At 42.1% G+C, this 15998-nt stretch overlaps 1 protein-coding gene across 2 annotated transcripts; it reads right to left on the reverse strand.

Moving 5' to 3' along the window:
- Positions 1-3280: 3280 nt before the first annotated feature.
- On the reverse strand, positions 3281-14698 carry BLOC1S1 (biogenesis of lysosomal organelles complex 1 subunit 1). Of its 2 annotated transcripts, XM_060763940.2 has the most exons (5): positions 14544-14698; positions 11717-11789; positions 10094-10159; positions 6480-6612; positions 3281-3771 (listed from the first exon to the last, which is right to left on the reverse strand). In XM_060763940.2, exons 1-5 carry the CDS (start codon positions 14602-14604, stop codon positions 3661-3663), a joined length of 444 nt encoding a protein of 147 aa, XP_060619923.1. In that variant the 5' UTR covers positions 14605-14698; the 3' UTR covers positions 3281-3660. The 2 variants fall into 2 exon arrangements, with proteins under 2 accessions (XP_060619923.1, XP_060619924.1); XM_060763941.2 differs by lacking the exon at positions 10094-10159 and having other exon boundaries at positions 14544-14696.
- Between the last annotated feature and the right edge of the window lie 1300 nt (positions 14699-15998).

The raw sequence follows: 15998 nt of genomic DNA on the forward strand, positions 1-15998 counted from the left end.
AACAGTTGGTAAACTGGCTGGGATTTCTGGGAATTGTGGGCAAAAAGCCCTGGGGACCCACAGGTTGAGAAGCACTGGTTCAAAGTGTGTAAAAACAGAGTTGGGTAGCAATAGTCTTCAGAGCTCCCTGTTCATGCAGAAGCGTGTAAGGCATTTGCTTTCACGTGGGATGAGAACTGTCAGATTCTGCTATGTTAGCTCACTTTAGTGATGCTGAAGATTGGACATTTCTGTGGATGGTCTCAATATGAGCCTCAATGCCCCTTTTCTAGCCAGTAATCATCTTGCATAAAACTTTTATGGTAATTAAAAAAAATAGTCCTCAGGAATTGCACAATTCTGAGGTATTATCAATATGCTAGGGCTATATTTCCTCCTTTTAGACCTAGTTTTTGAACTTCCACAATTGTGACGTTTACTTAAAAAAAGAAAAAAAGAATGTGGAATGGGTGGGGACAGAACTCACCAGTGTGTTGACTGAGAAGGCAGAGGATTACAGTAGAAATGGACAGAAGTACATTGCATATGATGGGCTTGAATATATTATCCATTTTCCTTATAAATGGAACAGAATGAAATGCGCTGGTAAGAAGACAATTCCCTCTGCAACCCCCTCCCTTCCACCCAATGGGATGAAAGCATTAAGATGAACCTATCATGGGGTTTCCTTGGACGGATTTCTTCAGAGGTAACTTGTCTCTGCCTTCTTCTTAGGCTTTGGGTATACCCACATTGCAGAATTAATGCAATCTGACCCCACTTTAACAGCCATGGTTCAGTGTTATGGAATTGTGGGAGTTGTAATCTGATGGGGCACCAGCCTGCTATGGCAGAGAAGGCCAAGACCTTTGAAAACTACAACTCCCAGGATTCCACAAAATTCAACTATGGCAATGAAAGGGGCTTCAAATTGCATTAATTCTACAGTATAGATGGAAGAATATGTTTTGCCCAGGAAGAATATGTTTTGCCCAGGGTCACCTCAATTTCCAAGACTCAGTGGAAATTTAATTGCTGTCAACCACCACTCAAACCACTATTCCATGTCACTATATCATTGCTTTTTAGTAACACTGTGTGTATGGCATAGGTATGGGGAAACCAGACCTTAAACCAGAAAAATAGCCTCTTTGTTATTTTGCAAAACTCATCACAAGATTCAAAATAAGAGGTCAGAACAGTCAATCTTTCTATGAACAGAGAAGAGAGAATGAACTGAATTGGCCTTTGAGAATCAAGAATCCAGTTCCTTCCTCTGGAATTCTTATAGCATTAAATTTTGTCACAGCATCGTAGGCCTACTTATTATGCAAGTTCCTTGAACATGTTCTCAGTTATACATGAAGCTGTGTTGTCAAAGGATTTCATGTCTGGAATCATTAGGTTGGTGGGAGTTTTCCCGGATGTATGGCCATGTTCCAGAAGCATTCTCTCCTGACATTTTGCCCTCATCTATGGCAGGCATCCTCAGAGGTTGTGAGGTCTGTTGGAAACTAGGCAAGTGAGGTTTATATATCTGTGGAATGTGAAAATGAACAAAATCTGGCTACCAGTATTTAAAATATCTCTAAAATCAGGACAGTAAATAAAGAGCAGCACTAAAAAACAGGGGAATTTCTGACATGAAACAATCAGGGCCAGCTACCACCTCCCAACAAAGGATTCCCCCTGGCAGGAAGCAACCAGGCTTTGAAGCTGCAAAGCCATTCAATGTTAATCAAGGTGGCCACTTGCCCCAAACAGGCAAGAGTTCTTTCTCCCATCCTCGACATTCCACGGATATATAAACCTCACTTGCTCAGTTTCCAACAGACCTCACAACCTCTGAGGCTGCCTACCATAGATGTGGGCAAAACGTCAGGACAGAATGCTTCTGGAACATGGCCATACAGCCCAAAAAACTCACAGCAACCCTATACATGAAAGGTTTTGAATACTACAAAATCACGTTGGAGAATCTAGTTATGTCTAAAGAAGCGTTCTCTATAGTATCCCAGCATGATTTTATAAACATGTCAAAGGTTGTGCTAGGAATTACACTGGAGACCTAGGGAGAACACTTCTCTAGACATCACTAGTTCCTTTGGGGCAATTGTGCTATGTTTGGCCAGAAGCCCAAGACATTGCTCATTTCAGGAAGTAGAGTTCCAGATTATACAAGAAAATAATATAATCTGAGTCTGTGTAATATGCGGATTTGCATTTCACAGTTTAAAGGCTACAGACTAAACCAGATGTGCATCAAATTCCCTGTGTTTATCCACCCCATTTCACATTAAGCTGCGCACTCTGTTGGGAGCAGTGGAATGAGAGTAAGAGTATTTGCATAAGTGTGGAAGTGCATCCAACTTCAGCATGCCGTTCTTGCCCTGAAAACTTGTCCTAATACACTTGAGAAGGTGACTTTAAAGTCTGGATCTCCATGGCTGGGAATGTCATGCTCCTTGGGAAGTCGAACTAGACAATATGTTACCCTTCTTCTATTAAATAGGATGGAGCTTCTTCCTGATTTTGACAAACAGCCAACTGTTGAAACCAAAAACGAGAAGGTCTGATAATGGGGAAGAAGTGGTAGGGCCATGGAGAGCCTAGAGAGCTGGGATACCATTGCCAAATTGTGACTCCTAGTCTTGTGATCTTCAGTAGTGTTGCTTATAAGGAATGTAATGAAAAGGCATTATTGATTCAGGAGTTCTCCATTCCTGTAACTAGGAAGCAGATGGCAAGTAGTAGCTGTGCACAGAGGGAAGGGGAGGCAGGAAACCTGCCAGCTAAAACCTTCTTTAAGAGGGTGGCCAGGCTAAACATTAAGCAACACATTTGACCAAAACATAGGAGAAGCATGGGACAAGGGAGCTTCCTTGAGCAAGGACTCTTCCTTGGCCACTTTTGGATTATCCTGTCTTCTATGTAATGAGACTGGCAAAAAGTGTGGGTGATGATTTTTTATGGGTGAGGGCTGACCCCACTCCCTCCTTCCATGCTACCCCATTTATAAAACGTGTACTGCATGTTGAATCACAGTAGATTAGAACAAACCAGCCAGAGAAGGGTTCCTTTGTTAGGATTTCAAAAGGACCTCAGAGAAGGATTTAAGAACTAAAGAGGATGAGGAGGCCACTCTGGGAGAGGTAATGGGCAGCAGGCCAACCCCACGCTGAAGTACTCCATCTCCATGGGGTTGCCTTGTTTGGAAGTGGCAAACAGGAATGGCATCCTTCCTTGTTCTATTCAGAATGGCTCTGGGGGTCCTTTTAGTGACTCACACAACACTTGCACAGTGTGTTCAAACCGTCTGTTTTTATTCAATTGTTTCCAACTTTACAGCAAAGATCAATACAAACTTATCCAGAAGAGCCAAGGCCTTCATCTTTCAGTGCAATGTGAATACTGTTTTCGCCTCACTCCATCCAGCTCTTGTTTTTGTTTCCCCAGAAACAAGACATTGCCTTACTTGCGCAGAAGAAAAGCAACCACATCCCCGACAGCAGCTGAGGCAGGAGAGGAGGGATCTCTTACCCTACTCTAAAACGTAGCCACAGAACATAGAATAGCTTGCAGATGAATATCTTGCCCCTTTACTGCCACTGGCTATCAAAAGGGAATGGGAGAAGGAATCCAAGCTCTGCAGGTGCCAAGGACTAACAGGCAAGTGTCCATTCAAGAGGTGGAAGGCTGCAGCTGCCCCTTGTAAACGTACTCCAGTGCGGTGGCAATGGTCCGCATATCCATCTCTATGCTACGAGCCCAGTTTTCCACATCACCAATTTCCTGCCAAGAGAGAAGAAATCACAATCAAAACTCTGTCATCTTATGTTTCTCAACATACACCCACATGCTCACCTCACTCCCATTTTCGAATGAAGATACTTTTGTGGCTTTTGAATGAATTGACATTAATCCCACAATTGCTCCTCTATTCACCCTAACTTTAATTAAGTCTTTGGTGTAACTTCTTTGCATACATTACAACATTTTTTCACATTTACCTTCATCTCTTTGCTGTCTCCTACACAACTTGAATTTAGATTGCAGACTTACTGGGGAAGAGAAATATCCATTTTCCTTGGGTTTCTCTGTTAAAATGCCATGTTCACGGAGAATAATGAAGACGTGTATGCAATTTACCAGTGACTACAATTGCAATTCCACTTTAATAGGTCAAACTGTAACCAGGGTATATGATATGAGCAATACACACTGTTAGGATCAGTCACGACTATTTTTATAATACTGTCAAACAAAGGAAGGCTTTGTTTGAGAACTCCATGATTTGAAAACACAGTAAGCCCATAAATATTATATCCATTTGACTGGCCTTTTTTGGAGTCTAGATAAGATATTACCAAATCTATCCCATGACTATAATAGTAAATTGTGCAAGCAAATTTTCAATTCTTTCTTGCCAAATTAATATCTGTGTCCAGCAGGTGGTGCTATCCACCTAGTGACTATCAGAACTATCTGTTGCTTTTTTTCATGTCAGGAGGGACTTGAGAAACTGCAACTTGCTTCTGGTGTGAGAGGATTGGCCGTCTGCACGGACGTTGCCCAGTAGACAGGTGACATCTGGATGTTTTACCATCCTGTGGGAGGCTTCTCTCATATCCCCACATGGGAAGCTGGAGCTGACAGACAGGAGCTCACTTTGCTCCCCGGATTTAAACCACTGACCTTTTGGTCAGAAGTCCCGCCAGCACAAGGGTTTAACCCACTGCACTACCGGGGGCTCCATCTGTTGTTCTGAAGCAGCAAACAAACTTCTAATGTGACTGGAATCATCTCAACAGGGAATCTATATTGTTTTTGATAGTCAATTTCTTCTGAATTGCTCCAAATAGAAGCATGTAGGTTCTAACTTTTTCTAGATCGCTCAACATCCACTCCATTACTTCATCTGGGGTTACTTTCCCATTCTTATGACTTCATGTTCAACTCTGTACTGCCTTTTCATGTGTGGCCCTCATCAGCTACCTGCTGTGGCAAATTAAACTCTTTCCCTGTGCCATGTTCAACCCACCATCTCAATGGAGATCAAGCCAAAGGGATCTAACTTGTTTTTTTTTTGTGGCTCTACACCATGCTTGCACAACCTATGGCCCTCCAGATGTTTTGGACCTCAGCTCCCAGAATTCCTGACCACTGGACAAGCTGGCTAGGGCTTCTGGGAGTTAGGGAGTCCCATACACCAGAAGGGCCACAGATGGTGCAGGCCTGCTCTAAAGACTAGGACAAGGAGGACTTGATTGAAATTGAGATTGAGATTCCACTTGATTGAAAAAGAGATTCCACCTAAACATCAGGAAGTTCATGATGGTAAGAGCTCTTTGGCAGTGGAGTATGCTGCCTCCTTGGAGTCTGGTGGAATCTCCATCTCTGGAGGTTTTTAAGCCAAAGCTACATGGCTATCTATAAAGTGTGTTTTGATTGGATTTTCCTGCCTGAATATAGCCAAGTGGACATGAATAGAAGGTGGTGCCAAGCTGCAAGAATTGAAGGGGATGCAAAGAACTCTTATGCCCCAGACTTTCTCTCACTACTTTATTGCCCCTGTTTTGCCAGGGATGGAAGCTCTCTCTCTGGGGAGAGCAAATGACTTTAACTGGTATTTGCAGATTATAAAAGACCCTTATGTCCTTTGCAAAGATTCATCAAGAAGAGGCAACTACAAAAGGAAATAAATTGTTAATCCTTTCCCGATTTTAGTTCACAGGATAGTTTTTGAGATAGACACAGATCCAGAACACTGTCAGCAGAAAGCAGTGGTCAAATGAATAGGTGATAGGAAAAGGATTAATCACACCTTATCTTTTCCAATGCAAGTTATTGCCTCCTGAGAGCAACGTGTGAGGAAAAAGTGGCAAACATGCCTTTGTTAGACACAGCTGTAATACAATGCAAAATGCACTTCCTAAGTAGAAAAATAATCCCAGGAATACTTATGTAACACATACTTAGATGCTGCTTGAAATGGGGAAACATCTCCTGTTTATGCAGTTACAAGGCTCTTGTACTCAACACAGCGAACCAGCATAAACTTTTTGTTACAAGCACAAGATGACTGAATACTTTGTTTTCACATAGGTTGTGACTTTTTTTTGTAGAGGTGTGAATATTGTCAGGGCTTATGCTTTCTTGAAAATTATACACTCCAGTCAAACAAAGTCTGGCCCTCCTGATGTTGGAGGACTATAACTCTCAGCACATCTCACTATTGGCCGTGTTGGCTAGGGCTGATGAGAGTTGTAGTCCACTAACAACTGAAGGGTTGGACCTTGCCCACCCATTTTAGGGATAAACTCAGGATCACGCATAGTTCTATCCTTGTCAATACTCCATTATAGTCCCTGAACCCAAGCCCTTTCCTTTGTATAAACTTGCCCTCTCTCCTTGAACCTAATCTTGTCCTTTCATACTGAGATGGAGTTAAACTTGTCTGGAATTTGGGCATTCTTCATTCATGTAGCCATCCCACTAACCTTCAAAGCCTGGTTGAAGTTTTCCACCATGCTGATCCACTGGCCTGTCTGCTTGGCAAACTGAGCCGCCTGGATCTGCAGAGTCTTCACTTCATGGTCAAGCTTCCTTTGGTTTACATAGGCCTGTGCAACCCTAAAGTGGGAGAAAGTTTCAGCAATCAGGGTGATGAAAAAAGAAATAGGATAAACGTCCCTTCCCTGCTATTTTTCCCCACCAAGTGGCTTCCCAGCTCAGAGCAAGCTAACCCCAGGGGCAGAAGCAGGCGCTGGGAGTCTGCAGCTGGGTAAGTTCCCAAGCTGTAGCGGATTTAGGAACTAAGCAACATCTGGCAATCATTACACAGCACTGGGAACATCTGGATGCAATCATGGACTTAGGCAAAGGCAGGTGAAAGGTTGGGCATACGAAGGCGGGTGTGTGATTTCCCTCTCCAAGGGAGAGTAAGGAATCACCCACAGAAGGGTGGATCCAGGGGAAGGGCTGTTTGATTGCCTTGAAAATATGGGAAGTCTGGCAAAAGGGTGTGTGTTGGCTGGCGGGCGGGCAGGGAGATAGGGACAGTAAAAGTAGGCCTAAAATAGTGACTGAACTGTGATACAGAAAGAGATAAACCAAATCTGAAGCAATGCAAATAATATTTTTTTAGTACTGCATTTCAACCGACAATAAAACCCTCCCCACTCTGAAGCAAAGATCTATCCAAGTCAGTGGCCCTTAGTCCTGCAAAATCTACAGGTCCATCAGACCATGCCGTTTTGTAGTACTGCTATATGCAGAATACTGAGGCAGGAAGGCCCCATTTTGCTTCACTGAGGGCCCTTCCACACAGCATATAACCCAGAATATCAAGGCAGAATAAACCGCAATATCTGCTTTGAATTGAAATATCTGAGTGCACACTGCCATATATCCCAGTTCAAAGCAAATAATGTGTGATTTTATTAAGCTGTGTGGAAGGGGCCTGAATTGCCTTAATTTTCAGATACTAGGGTCTCTGCCCTTCCATTTGATGTAGCAGCTAAAACAATCTAGTGTTCTCCAGATACTTTAAACTATGGTTCCCATAAGAATAAGTTAGAATGGATTATGATCAGGAACTATGGAAGTCATGGCTCAAAACGTGAAGACTGCCCACTGCTTGCTTCTAGGCATGAATGGGTTAGGATGGGAGAGAACAAAGAGACAAAGTAGTCATGCACTAAGAACAGTCTGTAAACGCTGAACTGTACCACAGGTTTCTCAGATAGCAAAGCATCTGGAGGCCACTCATACATCCCTCTTTGATTTAGTTGTATCAATCATTCAGCCAAGGGTAGACTGTAGAAAATACAGTGGGGAGGAAAAGAAGCTATTGCTTGCCATGATCTTCCTTCCTGGGCTATTTGTTAACTGCTGATCCCACAGATTTGTGGAGCTCTACTTTCTAGGAACTGGAAGAAGACAATGCAGTTTTCATCCAGGACTAGTTGAAGAGATGGGTGTGCCTTCTTGTCTAGTGATATTATAAAGAAAGAAGACTACTACATGGTTGTACTGCCAGAAGTCAGGGAAAGCTTAGGCCCCTTTGTGGAAAGTCTTAAGGTCATGGTGAGAGTGGCTATTGGAACTACTGCATGAAGATCACCATGTATGCCTCCATACATCTGAAAGAAGTTGTGAGATACTCAAATAAGGCATGTAACTGAAATACTTTCAATTTTTGACTAGCTCAGGAGATAACTATTCTCCCCTTGTTCTTGAGATAAAGAATATCAAAAAAAAAAAAAAAGGAGAAAGGTTTGAGGAAACTTTTAGATCCTGAACAATTCTTATGAAGTTAGCAAACTAAGTTGCTAGCCAATGGTTTGTTTTTCCTCAGCCAAATGAACGAAGCTTCTAGAAGAGCAATTTGTTTGCCTGCTTTGTATTTTATCTCTGAGAAAATTGCATTACTATATATTGTCTTTCTAACCTCATGTTTCAATAGGAATCTAATCTTTATTTTTCTTCAATTAACAGCTTCCAACAGCTCTTCATGAAATCATGCTCCTGTCTAATGAACTAGGTCAATTAAAACTCTTTAATAGTCTATAGGGAATTCAGTTCCAATCCAGTCCCCTCCTTAGTCATGAGGGCATTTATTCAAGTGTTTGCTCATTATCAAAAATATTATTTTGAGAACAAGTCCTTAGCCTTCAGTGAATTGTTACGATTTGCTATATTTTCTTCTTTAACAAGACACTTAATTAAGGCAATAGTTCTAGATTAATTATTAAAATGTTTTCTCATTGGAATGAGCAATCTTTACATGGAATACAATGGCAGGCAGTAATGGATGTGTATAGTGAACATGGTGCACAACCTCAGGTAGACTCACACAGGGAGAAAATGTTCTCTCTATCACAACTTCCTCCTTTACATTCAGTCTCTACTTCCTATGGACAATTATCTTCACTAAAGGCATTATTAACCTGTTATCCAGAATTACACCGGATCAGACAACAATGCAGTTTTTTAGCAATCTGGCGAAATGCACAATCATTTGTTCACCTAACATTTGAATATAGATCTAGACATGTTTCATTATTTTTGAATATATATTTTCTGATTGTATATTATATTGTTTGTATCAAATAATTAATATAATAATTTCAAAGAAAGAAAGAAAATACATTAATAAAGCTGATGTATTTTCGTTTTACCTTGAAGAATGCAAAGATCCCTATAACTGTGGAACCCATATTATGGTTTCACTTACCCACGCCTGGGGAAAAATGGGCTTTCTAGGAATTTCCTGGGTCCTCCAGGGAATTATATGGCTCCCCCAGAAGTTACTATAGAGTTGTATTTAAGGACATAGCAAGAGGATATTTCTTTAGAATCTCTAGTTTTTCAACACAACCCTATGGTATGCTAGGCCCGTAAGTCAGATAATTTAATGGCATTCAATCATATCCAACTAATGTGGGAATGTATCCCCTGTGGGTAAAGGTGTCTTTCTATATTTACATTTGAATAACTAGTTTAAAATTGTACTGATTTGACAAAAGATCTGGGTTACATTTAGGGAACAATGATAATGGTTCTACTGCAAGGACTGTCCATAGGAAGCGGAAACAGATTTTTTTTTTGAGAGAGAGAGACTGTGCTAGTGAGGTTTTCCTTCCTATATGAGCCTCTCTGGATGTCCAGGTTCTGAGGGAAAGGCTTTCTCTTGGCCCAGAATCATCAAAGCCACATTTGATGGGAATGTGAGATAGGGCTTTCATGGTGGCTTCTGTGGAGCTCCCTCTCATGGAAGGCTGACCTGGTCCTCTCTCCTTTCCTTCTACTACCAAGCAAATACCTTTTTATTTAGGCAGGCTTTGGATATTTATTGTTTTTGTAGAAGAGTTTTCAGTGTTGTATTTTAGGTTTTTCTTTCTCATCTACTGTGTTTTAAATATTTCAAACCTTTAAGTCAGTGCTGTTTTAAGTGGAAAGTTGCTCTTATAGATTTTAGCTGCACTCACTTTTAACCCACGATGAGTTCCACATTGGGAGAATGGCAGGATGTAAATAAAATTTTAAAACCCACTTTATTTTTTGTACAATCTAAGGATGTTAAAAGTTTAAATAATCTGGCAAAACCAACCTGCTTGGGCCTCCCTGCAGCCTGGGGGTGCTGAATGAGCCTCTTCCCAATTCCACTTTTAAAGGACTTGTGGGGGACAAGAAAAGAGGGGCAGTCAGGGGAGAATGGTATAAGATAGCATTCCTTTCCTCTAGGTCTCTTGGATACAATGATTAACTCCAGCAGCAAGGCCAACAGGAGCTATAGTCCAACACATATGAATGCCATCAGACTGAAGAAGATCTTCACAGCACTTGTGATTCTAGTTTTATTCCTAATCCCAGAATGTCTCAGGGGTAAAAGATCAACTTTCTATAGCTCAGTGCAAAGTTTAGGTCTGAATAACATGCCACTTTCCAATATCTGAGCTACAGCAGTTAGTAAAACATGTCCACCTAACCCTGGAACTCAGGCAGCTGGAATCCAAACAACTTTCCCAGGGAAGCTAAATGCAGTTAGCATTTGGAAGCAGTGATATGATATGCATTTCAAAATAGCAGGCGGAAAGATGAATAGAATGCATACAGTTTTTTTTACACAGTAGTAATGACATCCAAAAATGTACTTCAGGGCTGTATTCCTTCTTTCTCTCCAAGATACACCATGCAGCAATACCACAGAGGAAGGCCTTGCCAAATCATTTCTCCCACCATCCCGAGTAATTGCTTTGGACTTGCACTGCGGATGAAAACCCCTGGGGAAGCAAGAGCCTGAAAAATGAAGAGGCAGAAGCAGCTTCCTCCCTCCCCACCAGCTAACCACAGAGCTAGATGGCGCCAACAGCAGAGACTGGCCATGGTTTGTCAAGGACAGAAATAATGCCTTAAAACTGTAAGAACTCCAATTTCCCATGTAAATAAACACAGTAGAAAAGCAAGGGGGAGGTGTGTAGCTTTAATAAGGCAAAGGGTTAATGACATTTGCATCCACAATAAAGATAATTTTAAATATTATATGGGCTACAAAGAGTTTTAGCTCTCCCAAATTGAGAAAGTATCAGACTCCCAGACTTCAGAAACTTGCGAGTGTAAGGCAACTTATCTTTTCTTTTCTTAAATGCTTTTCTGACACATCTTTATAATTCCTGGAAATTTCTCTTTCTGATTTGTGTGCTTTGGACTTACTCTTCCCAAGCTACTCTGTGTTATCATAATACAAAGATATAAACATACTATATTTGTAAAGCAAGAATTCTTGCATTCCTAAAGCTAGGCAAATTGCTTTGTTGAGAAACACAGAGATCCTAGCTATGGGAGTATTAAAAAATGCCAAGCTAATTCAAGCAACAGAGGATTTTTCTAACCGAGTAAGTTCCAAACAGTTTGAAGTTCAAATCATCCACACTGAGATGATGCTATGGTATCATACGGAAAGGGAATGGCCAGAAACATAATCAGACAGCTGTATATAGAATATTGGGGGATCTTCAGTTGAGAATACAGGTAGGTGTGTGTGTAGTGGAAGGAAACATGATTGATAGATATTTATAAAAATGTGCATGGTGGTATGTACAAAACAGAGTAAAGCCTCTGAAATAGCATGTAGTTTGATTCTAACTCACAAACTAGTAACACTCACGTATATAATAATTATTAACAACGTTTTGCTGGGACTTAGAATTCCCCATTGCTCAAGAACACTTACCCTACATTCAAGTGGTCAACCAAAGCTTCTGTTACGCAAGTGGCTGCAGCAATGGCCTCCCTTCGCCGCCGTTCTGGAAAGAAAATAGAAACCCTTTCACTATTACACAATGTAACATGAGTTTTGTTCCTGGGTTATAAATGAAATTTCCTAATTGGCTCTATCATAAAAACACGGAAAAAGTTTATTTAACTGCAAAAACTTTTGCTGGATATCCTGCAGCACATTTTGCTAGAGTTTATCAATGAATATCTCACAGTTTCAACCAATTCAAAATACAGTAGTTTGTGACAGCCACAAAAAAACCTTTCTGAAGTATAACAACTACTTTCAAACTCTTAAACGGGAAATAACACTTTAAAACCAGGAACAGAATTTATTTTCAAATTTTATTACATAGTGTTATCTGAAAAGGATCATACATTTTTGAGTGGGGTACAAGGGAAAGATGTACCCACTCTTGCTTTTTCATGTCATTACTGTCTGAGAGCAAAATTATAACACACAGGAGATAATAATAATTTTATTTCTTACCCGCCTCTCCTTGTGGCCTGAGGTGGGTTACAGAATAATTAAAGCACATACACATGGTAAAAATACCACAAATACACATATTAAAATGTATTTAACAAAATATATACATATTAAACCTATTTCTATAAAATACATATTAAAATACATTAAACAAAGGTCTGTGGTTTTTAACTGTGGATGTGTTTTAATGTTTTTTAACTGGGAATGTTTAAATACTGGTTATAGTTAAACCTGTTTAATGATTGTATGTATATTTTTGAATTGTTATGCTGATGACTCTGCAAAGAAGCAAATAAAACAATAGATCACATTCTCAGCTGCTGCAAGAAGATCGCACAGACAGACTACAAGCAGAGGCATAACACCGCTGCTTATATGATTAATTGGAACTTGTGCCACAAACACCATCTGCCTGCAACAAAGAACGAGTGGGATCACAAGCCTGAAAAAGTTACAGAAAATGAACACGTCAAACTCCTTTGGGACTTCCGAATTCAGACTGACAGAGTTTTGGAGCACAATAATTCTGACCTCACGATAGTGTTAAAAAACAAAGTATGAATTGTCGATGTTGCAATCCCAGGCGATAGCAGGATTGAAAGGAAACAACTGGAAAAGCTGACACAATATGAGGATTTAAAGATCGAACTGCAAAGACTTTGGCACAAGCCAGTCAAGGTGGTCCCAGTGGTGATCGGCACACTGTGCCCAGTGCCTAAAGACCTTGGTCTGTGCTTAAACACAATCGGCGCTGACAAAATTACCATCTCCCAGCTGCAAAAGACCACCTTACTGGGATCTGCATGCATTATTCGCTGATACATCACACAGTCCTAGACACTTGGAAAATGTCCGATGTGTGATCCAATACAACAGCTAGCAGAGTGATCTTGTCTCATCTTGTTGTGTTTCAAATAATAATAATAATAATGTTTAAAATTCATGCTTTAAAACTGGCTGGGTAGGTGTGCTGGAAAAGGTAAGTTTAGATAGATACATGTGCTGCCTTTTCTTTTAACCCCATGCTTAATTCCTCCAGCTATTAGTGAGCATTATGGTACATGTACACAGTTGCCATGTCCACTCCAGCAGTACGACTCAATGTGCTGGAAGGAGAAAAGAACCATTATGATAAATTCAGAGGCAGCTGATAGGATTCAAAGACAAAGCCATGTCAGTTTGAAATATCAGTATGCAAAGCGGCATCTTTCCACAGAGGCATATAACCCAGAATATCAAGGCAGAAAGTCCCACAATATCTGCTTTGAACTGGGACATCTGAGTCCAAACTGCCATATATTCCAGTTCAAAGCAGATAATGTGGGATTTTATTCAGCTGTGTGGATGGGGCTGAGGTCTTGTAGCACCTAAGAGACTGAGCGAATGAAGTTGGTGGCATCAGCTTTCATAGATTACATCTTTCTTGGATGCAGGTAGCAGGCATAGTATGTCTACACCAGGAGTCCTCAAACTAAGGCTCAAGGGCTGGATGCGGCCCTCCAAGGTCATTTACCCGGCCCTCGCTCAGGGTCAACCTAAGTCTGAAACGACTTGAAAGCACACAACAACAATCCTATCTCATCAGCCAAAAGCAGGCCCACACTTCCCATTGATATGCTAAGTTTATATTTGTTAAAATTGTTCTTCATTTTAATTGTTGTTTTGTTTTTAAATGTTTTTTGCACTACACATAAGACATGTGCAGTGTGCATAGGGATTCATTCATGTTTTTTTCAAATTATAATCTGGCCTTCCAACAGTTTGAGGGACTGTGACCTGGCCCTCTGTTTATAAAGTTTGAGGACCCCTGATCTACACTGTAGAATGAATGCAGTTTGACGCTGCGTTAACTGCCATGTCTCAATATCATGGCATCCTGGAAGCTGTAGCTTGGGGAGTGCCTTGGCACCCTTTGGCAGAGAAGGCTGAAGACCTCGCAAAACTACATCTCCCATGATTCCTCCTCATTGAGCCATGGCCCTTAAAGCTGGATCAAACTGCTTGTATTGTACAATACAGGGGCACTCCTCCTTCTGAGGACAATCCTCAGTTTATAGCGTGTGGATGGGGCTGGGGAAGCTAAGGCTTTCTAGACACAATTGGACTCCAACTCCCAGCAGCCACAGCCAGCCTGGAAGAGGAGGAGGAGCAGGAGGAGGATGGGAGCCTTGTTGGGCAGGAGTCTGAAGGCCGCAAGAGGCAGAAAGGCTGAGCAACAGCTTCTCCAAGCGGCCCTCCCCTTGGGCCCAGTCCCAACTCAATTGAGGGACGGAGGAACTGATCCTTCCCTCACCTTGCAGCTCTTTCCTCTCGCCCTGCTTCGCCTGGTGCTCCCTCAGCAGCCGGGAGAGCATGATGGCGGCCCCCACTCTCTCAGCCGCAGCGGTGGGTGAAGGATCTCCTCCAAAGCTTTGGCCCCTTCCGCGTCACGTGACGCAGCCCAGGTCTCACGTGACCTGGCGGGTGCGCGCGCGCTCTTTTGAAGAAGGGAACGCAAATACCAGCTGTAGCTATGTGTGTGTGTGGAGGGGAAGCAAGGGAGGGAGGGAAGAAAGGGGAAAAAAAGGGCAAGACAGGAAAGGAGAAAGGAGAGGAGAAAGAAAGAAAGAAAAAGGAGGGGAGAAAGGAGAAGGGCAGCGGTCCCAACGACACCCAAGCAACGCCTGGTACATACGCTTGTGTGTGTGTGTATACATAAAATACATATCTACAAAGGGAAAGGGAAAGGTTTCCCCTTGACATTAAGTCTACTAGTGTCTAGGGGTTGCTCCTCTCCATTTCTAAGCCGAAGAGCCGGCGTTGTCCGTAGACACCTCCAAGGTCATGTGGCCGGCATGACTGCATGGAGCGCCCTTACCGTCCCGCCAAAGCAGTATCTATTGATCTACTCACATTGTATATTTTCAAACTGCTAGGTTTGCAGAAGCTGGGCCTAACAGTGGGAGCTCACCCCACTCCCCGGATTCGAACCACGGACTTTTTAGTCAGCAAGTTCAGCAGCTCGGTGGTTTAACTCACTGCGCCACCAGGGGCACACATATAAATATACACGGTGGTCCACGCTCTTGTTACATCCCGATTAGATTACTGCAACGCACTCTACGTGGGGTTGCCTTTGAAGACTGTTCGGAAACTCCAACTAGTCCAGCGGGAGGCAGCCAGACTGCTCACCGGATCGTCATACAGGGAGCATACCACCCCCCTGTTGTGTCAGCTCCACTGGCTGCTGATCCAATTCCGAGAACAATTCAAAGTGCTGGTTTTGACCTACAAAACCCTACACGGCCCAGTGTATCTGTCTGAACGGATCTCCCTCTACGTCCCACCCCGGAGTTTTAGATCTGGGGAGGCCCTGCTCTCGACCCTGCCTCTATCACAAGTGAGGTTGGCGGGGACGAGGAGCAGGGCTTTCTCGGTGGTGGCCTCTCACCTGTGGAATTCACTCCCCGGGGAAATTAGATCAGCGACATCACTCCTTTCCTTTAGGAAAAAATTGAAAACATGGATGTGGGACCAGGCATTCGGACAATCTGGCAGATAAAGGAAGGACTTTGACGATGGACAGGAATTGACTAAGTGGAATGGAATTATGGAACTCTGAAAGACGAACGCTGAGCATGAGATTACTTTTATTGATTGTGTTATGTACTGACTGTTTTTAACTGTGATAATTGTTTTAACTGCTGTTTTGTACATTATGTGTATTTTGTGTCGGCATTGAATTGTGCCTTTTTGTAAGCCGCCCTGA

Source organism: Anolis sagrei, chromosome 2 (genome assembly GCF_037176765.1).
Source record: "Anolis sagrei isolate rAnoSag1 chromosome 2, rAnoSag1.mat, whole genome shotgun sequence".
NCBI classification, from domain to species: domain Eukaryota; kingdom Metazoa; phylum Chordata; class Lepidosauria; order Squamata; family Dactyloidae; genus Anolis; species Anolis sagrei.